Source organism: Gnatocerus cornutus, chromosome 8 (assembly GCF_029298725.1).
Source record: "Gnatocerus cornutus isolate USDA-ARS CGAHR chromosome 8, icGnaCorn1.1, whole genome shotgun sequence".
Classification (NCBI taxonomy): Eukaryota; Metazoa; Arthropoda; class Insecta; order Coleoptera; family Tenebrionidae; genus Gnatocerus; species Gnatocerus cornutus.
In genome coordinates this window covers 548,600-558,448 of record NC_142240.1, presented here as the reverse complement: position 1 = coordinate 558,448, position 9,849 = coordinate 548,600, and the positions used below count along the sequence as shown (strand labels likewise).

The 9,849-nt window shown below is 49.6% G+C and overlaps 1 protein-coding gene across 1 annotated transcript; it reads right to left on the bottom strand.

The window, feature by feature from the left end:
- Positions 1-6,072: 6,072 nt before the first annotated feature.
- On the bottom strand, positions 6,073-6,837 carry LOC148169292 (uncharacterized). Its single transcript, XM_088043469.1, has one exon. It carries the CDS (start codon positions 6,835-6,837, stop codon positions 6,073-6,075), a length of 765 nt encoding a protein of 254 aa, XP_087899595.1.
- Positions 6,838-9,849: the final 3,012 nt, after the last annotated feature.

The window sequence follows — 9,849 nt, the reverse complement described above, 5'->3', positions numbered from 1 at the left end:
TGGAGTGTTGCCGTCCATGATGGCCAGAAGGTCAGCTTCGAGGAGTCGGGTGTTGTGCCCCGGTGGATTGTAGCAAGCTACAAGCCGGAGGGGTCCCCTGGTGGTCGAGATCGTGACGGTCGTCGCTTCCAGATGTTGGAGATCTGGGACGTTCGCAGCGTTGTGCTTGATGGCGCTTCTCACGTAGATGGCGGTGCCACCTCCACGTCCATTCGGCCTATCGGATCGATGAAGTGTGAATCCAGGAATTTTTGGGTCCCGGGACGCCTCTTGAAGCCTCGTCTCGCACAGAAGTACGATGTCCACTTCAAGTCGGTCCATGAATTCCTCAAGCTCATTACGAGCTTGCCGGAGTCCGTTGGCGTTCCAGAACGCAATCTGTAGGGAAGAAGGAGTTAATGAAGAACTACCCATTTAGCACAGGAGCGATACAAACGCTGCCAGTTTCCTGGCGAGATCCTTGGTGTCTTTGGCTTGAGTGATGGCCTCCAGGAGTTGGTTCTTCTGGAGGGCGAAGTTCACTTCTTGCTTCTTCGCCGGTGTTCCTCCTTTGACCATCTCGGCCCATGAGATGGTTCCGGGGGCGGCGGGGGTCCTGGGGGCGGCGGTCCTGGGAGCGGCGGTGGCGGTCCTGGGAGCTGCGGCGGTGGTCCGGGGAGCGGCGGCTGCTTGCGTCCTCTTCGGTGTCGGGGGGTTCCTCGCTGGTTTCGGGAACTTTGTGCACCCCTTGTAGTTGGCAGTGTGAGTGCCACTACAATTTGCGCACTTGGCGGGGGCGGTTCTGGGTTTCTGGCATTCCCCAGAACGATGTTCGCCTGCACACTTCACGCAGCGCGGCTTGGCAGTGCAGTGCGTCTGTGAGTGGTGGAAGCGTTGGCAGCGGTGGCACTGACTCGTCGCTTCTTTCTTGTGGGGCTTCTCCACCTTGACGGAGATGGCCTCGAACATCCTGGTCACGCGGTGGATGTTCTCCGTCTGGTTGGATGGGACCTCAACCAGGACCAGGGGGAGCTTCCTTCCCTGGCGATGCATCCTGCTGGCGCGCAGGGCTGGGATGCCGGTCTTCAGCAGGTCCTGGAGGACCTCTTCGGAGGAGATCCCGACTGGGATTCCTCTGATGACGGCTCTTGCCGGTCGGGCTTCGGGGAGCGAGTAGGTGAAGTACTCCACCTTCTCTTGTTCCAGGAGTCGAGTGAGACCCCTGAATTCCTCCGACGAAGCCGTTTGGATCCTCATGCCGCCGTCAGCGGTGGCGGCAGCCTTGTGGATCGCGATGCCGGCGGTCCTCGCTTTCCTCTGGACGGAGAGGAATTTCGTCGAGTCCAACATTGTGATGGGTGGGACTCGAGTTTTCTTCGGTGGCGCTTCGGCGTCGTCACCGTTGGGGTGGTCTTGCGACCTGGTGGAGGAGGATCTTCGTTCTTCTCCGATCTTGTCGCCCTCTTCGCCGACGCCTTCCATGGCGTCGTTGACGAGCTGGTTCGCAATGATGGCGATGCTCGTCTGGGAGGTGGAGGTTCCCCGTGAAGTGGAGGGGACGATGTCGGAGTCGGGGGCGGCTGCAGGGGTCGGCCTGCTTACCGCGACGTCGCGGAACGAGGGGGCAGTTGTCGTCTTTTTCGACGACTTGGAGCCCTTGGTGGACTTCTTTGATGTCTTCGTGGATTTCTTCGTCTTTTCTGGCACGAGGCGGTCGAGCGGTGCCAGCTTTTGGCTGCTCGGGGCGCTGGGGCGCAGGTTCAAGACTTCCGTCGGGATGGGGGAGGCGTTCCTCGGCGTCGTGAGGCGGCTGCCTTCCTGGCTCGTCGAGGGGCGGATCGCAGGGCGGGGTTTGGGATTTGCCCCCGAGGTGGTCTGGAAGGGGAAGAAATTAAAGCCGGGCTCCGGCGATTTCTTACCCCTGGTCCTCTTGGGGATGGATTGGCCGTCGTCGTCCTCGAGGTCGGCCAGGGCAGCAAACTTGTTGCTGGTGGCGAGCGGGGCGTCCCTTGTTGGGGACCTGGGGAACGACCTCTTCGAGGAGAATGACATCTCCGAAAAGGCCGGGCTGAAGGACCTCATGGTCCTGGGGGTGGGGGCGGCAGCGGTGTTGGTGAGTTCGCTGATTGCCGCCGTGGTGACGGCCATTTGGAGCTCGAGTCCTCCGAGCCGGGTCGCGAAGTTATAACGCCGCACACCTAAAATCCCTCTATTTATAACGAGCGAGCGTCAAACAGACGCTCCACCTTAGTTCGTCGTTCGACCATTGCCTTAACGAGATGGCGCTGTACCGACCATATAAATTTCTAGCCTTCCACGCTTTCGGCATTTATTTGAAGCAGTACGTTTGTCCGTGCGCTTCGTGTCGTCAGTCGCAGTAGGTGTGGTGTTTTGGCTGTTTAACGTAATACAACAAACAACAACATGTCCGGAAGAGGAAAAGGCGGTAAAGTGAAGGGAAAGGCGAAGTCTCGTTCCAGTCGTGCCGGTCTTCAGTTCCCCGTCGGCAGAATTCATCGTCTTCTGCGTAAAGGAAACTACGCCGAAAGAGTGGGTGCAGGTGCTCCCGTTTATTTGGCAGCCGTTATGGAATATCTCGCCGCTGAAGTACTCGAATTGGCAGGAAACGCCGCCAGAGATAACAAGAAAACACGTATCATTCCGAGACATCTTCAATTGGCCATAAGGAACGACGAGGAGTTAAACAAGCTCCTTTCCGGCGTGACCATCGCCCAAGGCGGTGTCTTGCCTAACATCCAGGCGGTTTTGTTGCCAAAGAAGACCGAAAAGAAGCCTTAAATTTAATTCGTTCGTCGTCGTCTTCTCAAACGAAAAACAAAAACTTGTATAAAAGACCATCTTCACATCGGCCCTTCTCAGGGCCAAAAATTCAACTCGAACGAATTGAATTTTTCGCCAAAAAAAAAAAAACCAACAACCTACCTATGAGAATCATGTTAATAGTTATTTACAGTCGCGTGTGGTAACTTACATTTTACAGCGCGAAATCAGTTTGAAGCACGACGGCGTAGCCCCGGAGTGCTTTAATCATTGAGCTCTGTAAAATGGTCAACGCACAAGAGTTGTATTAAACTTTTTGGCCGTAAAATTTTAATTTAAATAATTGGATTTTTCAAAATTTATGGGAACTGTCACATCTGACATTTGTAAATTTCATCATCTGTCAATTCTGTCAATTTTGTAGTTGGTGCACAAAAAGTACACAAGATGGCGCTGTATAAAAAACGTTTTAATATTACTTAAAAAATAGAAATATTGTCTTAATTGAGATAATAATTTAGGTAGATTCCACTTTGGTGATCAATCTTCATTATGGGTAAAGTGATTTTAATTTATAAACGCATGTGAAGAGCAGACGATTTGGGCAATTTTTTTACAGCACGGCGTGTGTAAACGTCCAGGGCGCTTGTAAATCTAGTGTTTCCGAAGCTGTCAATTGAATGTTAATTTGACGTTTACAATTCATGAGACCAAAAAAGTCTTTTCGATTTCACTTAGCCAAACGTCGTTAGATTTAATAAAACAAACGCATAAATATCGGAATTTCTGTTACTTTTTTTTTTTTTTGATCGAAAGAAAACCTAATAATTTATTCATACTGATTTATCGAAAAAGATCCATTTTAAGAAGTTAAATCGATTAATTAATTAATTCATTATACGAGCGCAGACTGAACGGAAAATTTTCGATTGCGTTCAACCAAGAAAGATGATTTTTACGACTTTTTATCGTAATTTTTAGAAAATTTCAACGCCCGACGAAAGCACGAACTCGACAAAACTATCTATTGATTATTTAATTCAAGAAACATTCCGATTCGTCGTAAATTTTTGCACATTTCCCACATGAAACTGTTAAGAACGCATGCATGCATACAGACACCGATGGTTGCCTATACGTGCTCTCCGTCTCGAACATCCTAATACAATCAATCGTTTTATTTTGTGACGTAGGCGGCTATGAGATTTTGTTTCAAGTCACGTCTGAGAGTAACTTCTACCCCACATTTGACATAACCTCAAATTTACTCATCATGGCAAAAACATTCTTTTTTGAAACCTCAAGCTATTTTAGTGTCTTAATGACCGACTGGATGTAACGATCGTCATTTGATGAGAGGATTTATTTATTACTTGTCAAAGTTTTTCGCTTTTTCCAGGTTCTAACCTAAAACTGTCAAAATTGTCAAGGCCACCTGGATCACAAATTAAAATGATCACTCCGTACGTTTTTTTTTTTTTTTTTATTATTATTATTTCCAATTAAAGACAAAACACATATGAGCAACATATTTAATTCGCTTGATTTATTTTGTGGTTCTGAAAAGAACCGTTTTTTTTTTTGTTTGCCTGCGGGGGGGGGGGGGGTTGTTGTTATTCCTCTGAGGGTGCGGATATACACGTCATAAAATGATAAAATTAACCGCCGAAACCGTAAAGGGTACGACCTTGACGTTTCAGGGCGTAGACGACGTCCATGGCGGTGACGGTCTTACGTTTTGCGTGTTCGGTGTAAGTTACGGCGTCACGGATGACGTTCTCGAGGAAGACCTTCAACACACCTCTGGTTTCTTCGTAGATGAGACCGGAAATACGTTTCACACCACCACGACGAGCCAATCTTCTGATCGCCGGTTTCGTTATACCTTGGATGTTATCGCGGAGAACTTTGCGATGACGTTTGGCGCCACCTTTACCCAATCCTTTGCCACCTTTACCACGACCGGTCATCTTGATAAAATTAGGAAATTCTTCGTACAAAACGACGTAGCTTCGACCAAGTTCGTTATGGAACTACCGTCAAAATTTCATTCTAGGAGACTATTTATAAGTTACGGCAGCTCCACCTCGCGTTAAAAACGAATCCACCAATGGCGTCGCCGTATGACTCATCGAGTTTATAAAACGGCCGTTCGAGCGACGCAAATTTTCAGTTGACTTTCGAACGTTCGTACGTACGGTCGGTCGGTCAGGTCAGTTGTCGAAGCTACTACTACTACTACGTTAATTGATAAGTTTCAATTTCAATTCATCCAAGATGGCGAGAACTAAACAGACGGCTCGTAAATCCACCGGTGGCAAGGCACCTAGGAAACAGTTGGCCACGAAGGCGGCCAGAAAAAGCGCTCCCGCGACAGGAGGTGTCAAGAAACCTCACAGTTACAGGCCCGGCACGGTCGCCCTTCGTGAGATTCGTCGTTATCAAAAGAGCACTGAACTTTTGATCCGCAAGCTGCCTTTCCAACGTCTCGTCCGAGAGATCGCCCAAGATTTCAAGACCGATCTCCGTTTCCAAAGTTCGGCCGTGATGGCACTTCAAGAAGCCAGCGAGGCGTACCTCGTCGGCCTCTTCGAAGACACCAACTTGTGCGCCATCCACGCCAAACGTGTCACGATCATGCCGAAAGACATCCAATTGGCGAGACGCATTCGTGGCGAGAGGGCTTAAATTTCATCCGATGACGATTCGACCACCTGGAATTAACAAATTCTTCATCTACGAAGGTGTTAAAAGGAGAAAAAAAAAAAAAAATCGGTTCTTTTCAGAACCACAATTATTTTCCAACGAATTAAAAATTTATCGTTCGCGCATGCAACTTCTTGAGATAAATATTAAAAAAAAAAAAAAAAAAAAGTTAGGTTATGTGATTTATTCACAAAACTCGTACTTACATAAAACGATAAACTTTTGTTTTTCTTTTTTTCTTTTTCATTTCATGAAATGTAATAGAAATGTTGCCAAATTATCACCCAGTTTCTTTTAACTGAGACTATTTGAAACAACATTATTATATTAAGTTTATCATTCTTTGTAAAACACTGTTTGGAATATCGAGTTACGAGGCGGGAAAATTATGAATGAAATAAGTATCTCAAGAATGTATGCATTATTTTAAGCGAATCTTTCGTTCGTTTCTTGAAAATAATTGTGGCCCTGAAAAGGGCCATTTATTTGTTGTATCGATGGTGCCCCTACGTCGATATATACGATCGGAGCACGTTCCCGAAACCACCAGGACGTCGTCGTCGTCGTCGCCGTTGAAAAAATTAAATCATCATCGTCGTCGACTTTTCACTTCTTTCTCTTGGGTGAAGCGGTTTTTTTGGCTTTGGCGGTGACGGCTTTCGCCGTTTTCGGTTTTGGCGCTTTAGGTTTCTTCGTTGGACCGGCCTTGTTGGATTTCTTCGCTTTCGATGGGGTCTTGGGTTGTTTGACGGGCGATCTGGAGGCGGCGCTGGCTTTCTTTTCGGGAGCGGACGCAGCCTTTCTCGCCTTCGATACGGCGACGCTCTTCTTTTCGGCGGCAGTTTTCTTAGATTTCGCCGAAGCGGCGGGGGCGGTCTTCTTACCGGCCTTAGAGGCGGATCCTTTTTCGGCGGACGTCGGCGCTGACGCGACGGAACGTTTCGCAACGCCCGTCTTTTTGGATTTTGCCGATGACGACGCGGTCGCAGCGGTTGACCTCTTTTTCGTGGCGGACGGAGCCTTAGCTGCACCGGTGACGGCAGAAGCCAACTTGAACGAACCGGAAGCTCCTTTTCCTTTGGTTTGGACCAACGAACCTGAAGCGACGGCCCCCTTAAGGTACTTCTTGATGAAAGGCGCGAATTTTTCCGCGTCGACTTTGTAGTTGGCCGCGACGTATTTCTTGATCGCCTGCAACGAAGAACCGCCGCGTTCCTTCAAACCCTTGATGGCGTTGGTGACCATCTCCGAAGTGGGCGGATGAGAAGGTTTGCTTCTCGGATTTTTGGGCTTTTTCTCTTTCTTCACCGGTGAGGAGCCGGAAGTGGCACCGGCGACCGTCGAAGCTGCTTGATTTTCTACGTCGGCCATATTTTCGTGTTTTTTTTTCTTTTTATTATGGGCAGGTATGTACTTATTCTTCGTGAAAGAACGAATGAACTTTACAGAACGAATTGGGCGCCAAAGTCAAAGTGTTGGCGCGTTCGAAAACGCGCGGACCGCGGACTAAACGAGAGCCTTCTCGTCAAGTTAGAAAATTCAGTGGGCCTCGAATCCAGCAGCATTCTGAGTTCAGACGTCGTGCAGTGCAGACGTCACAGAGAGAGCGAAGAATACGCGATGCGCGAATTGCGCAACACCAAGGCGAGAGCGGCTTCCGTTGCGGGGGAGTCGTTCTTGAAAGGCAACCCGCAAACCCAACAACATTCTTCTGGGAAAAACCAGAAGAAAAAAAAGAAGAACAAGAAGAAGAAGACACGGAGTTGCTCTCCGATCTCGTCTTCTTCGGAGGAGCTCTTCATCCCCAGGACCTCGAAGCGTCCGAAAACCCAGCAGCCGTCCGAGCTGCTCTCCCTCCTCGACCTCCAGTTCGAGGACCCCATCCCGTCCACCTCGAGGACGCCCCCCACCCCGGCCCCCAGGACCCAGAGGACCAGTCAGGGAAGCCAGACTCGAAGCTACGCCTCAGTGCTAGCCCAGAGCGAAGTTCCCACAACCACCCAGCCCCTGGAGAGGAATTCGGTGAGTCCTCCTCCAGCAGCTACCCCTCTGCCCCCAATTGACCCCTCCTTGGAGGAGCTACTCTCGATTCGAGAGCAGGTTAATCAACTGATTAGCCTGAGACAAGCAGCTCAAACCTCCACCAACCAAGCCCAGACTTCTCTTCTTCCCCCGCTTTTCGCTTCCACTTCCGGAAGCACCACCTCATCATCAAAAACAAAAGTTGCCGACAAACCGGCTTCCAATTCGTCAGGAAGCCGCCGTCAGCAACAAGTCCCGCCAGTGACGTCAGCAGTGACGTCACCAGTCCAGACCACCCAGACGGGTCGTCAAACTCAACCTCGAGCCGCCGCACAAAACAAGTTTGTCATCGAAAACTTGCCGGCAAATTTCCGCTCGACAAAGGCGCTGGCCAACGCTCTCAAAGCGTCGGCGATCAAAATTTCATCCCTAAACGTCTTCAGGGATGGAAAAGCCACTTTCACAACAACAATTGCTCCTCAACAACAACACCTTCAGATGTTGCAGGACCAGTTTGGAACCCCCGACTGTCGGATTTCTTCGGCCATAAAGGCACAAAAAACTGCCCGGCCAAGAAATCCACCCACCAACCCGACCTTCTCATGCGTCATGCGAGACGTCGACCTCGACATCAACGAGAGAGACGTTCTCGAGGCCTGCGCGGAGGCAGAGCTCCAGGTCGAAAGGACCTGGAGGATCAAGTCCCGGGCGACAAATCGCCCAACACGTCTCTTCCGGTTGGTGACTCGTCACCAACCCTCTCTGGACGCCCTCCTCAAAAAAGGGTTGGTGGTCTTTTTCAAGGTTCGCCGTTGCGAACCTTCCCACGTGCCCGCCCCAATTCCAGCAATGTGCCCACGCTGCCAAGGCGTGGGTCACACTCAAAACACCTGCCCACAAAATCAGGTGAAATGCCCCAAATGCGGAGGTCCGCACCGTCTCTCAGCTTGCACCAGCGAGGAAACTCGTTGTGCTAACTGTAACGGACAACATCTCGCCTTTTCACTCCGGTGTCCAGCCAGGCAAACTCCGGTCGTCCCCGGAGCCCCGGTCCAGAGGATCAACCCGCTGGACACCCCCCTTCCTCCTCCCAAAAAACCCGAGGAAGTCCCCCACATCGACAACCTCGTCAGGATGCTGAGTTACACCCTGGTGAACTCATTCCCTGAACGTCGAGTCCTGGTCGCTGAAAACATCAAGCGACACGCCAAACTCTTCTTTAACCGGGAAGTAATCTTCAACTTCTCCGGTTCAAATCTCCACGTCTCAGTGAACAAGTGTGGCTGAAAAGGTCAAGGTCGCTACCGTTAACTGTTGCGGCATCCGCCGCAAAAAGGCAGCCGTCGAAAATTTCATTGTCACTGACAAAATTTCCATTCTCGCTTTGACCGAGACAAAATCTCCAAGTCTTCCGAATTTCAGAGGTTTCAATGCCATCCACCGTCCGTCAGTGACACCTGCAGGTCCCAATCATCGAGGAGTGGCTCTTCTCGTCAAGAACGTCTACGGTTTTAAACAATTCGCTCTGCCAATTAATTTTCAGAATCTTGAATGCGTTGCAGCCCAAGTGAACATCGACGATTTTGTTTTAACCGTTTTTTCAATTTACGTTCCTCCAGGTTCCCGCTTGAGTCTTAACTTTTTAACCTTTGTCGCTTCGATCGAAAATTCGATAATTCTAGGTGACTTCAATGCGCGTCATGCAGATTTCGGCGACACCTACACAAATTCCAACGGCCGCATCCTCCTCAACGCAACGCAGAGTCTCTCCATTTGTCGCATCAGAAATTGTCAACCGACTTTTCTAAGCAACAATGGGGCATCAAACATCGATCACATTCTTGTGCATGACTCATTCTCACACAGGTGCAGCGAGGAAGCGACCATCGGCACAACAATAACATCTGATCACGTTCCGATCATCGTCGAAATTAATTTAGGTAGGCCCGTGACCGCAATTCCATCGCTGGTTAAAATTCGAGATTTCAAGCGAACAAATTGGAACCAGTTTTCAGCCACCTGCATCGAGCGGCTGCCTTCAATTCTCGAAACACGCAATCCTGACGTCATCGACAAACAAGTCGCTGACCTCACCCAACACATCCAATCATGTGTCCTCGACTCGACTCCCGAGAAATTAATTAATCCCACGAAAAAGCCTCTCCCGCCCTACATCGTTTCACTGATCCGACAAAAGCGCAGAATCTACAGAGAATTCGTCGCTTCACGAGATCCAAACATCAAGACCGAGTGGAACAGATTAAATGCCAAGATTCGGCTAATGATCAACAAACACCGAGAAAACCAATGGATTCAAGCGTGTTCAGAACTCGACTTCCGAAACGGCGCCAGTTTCTGGCA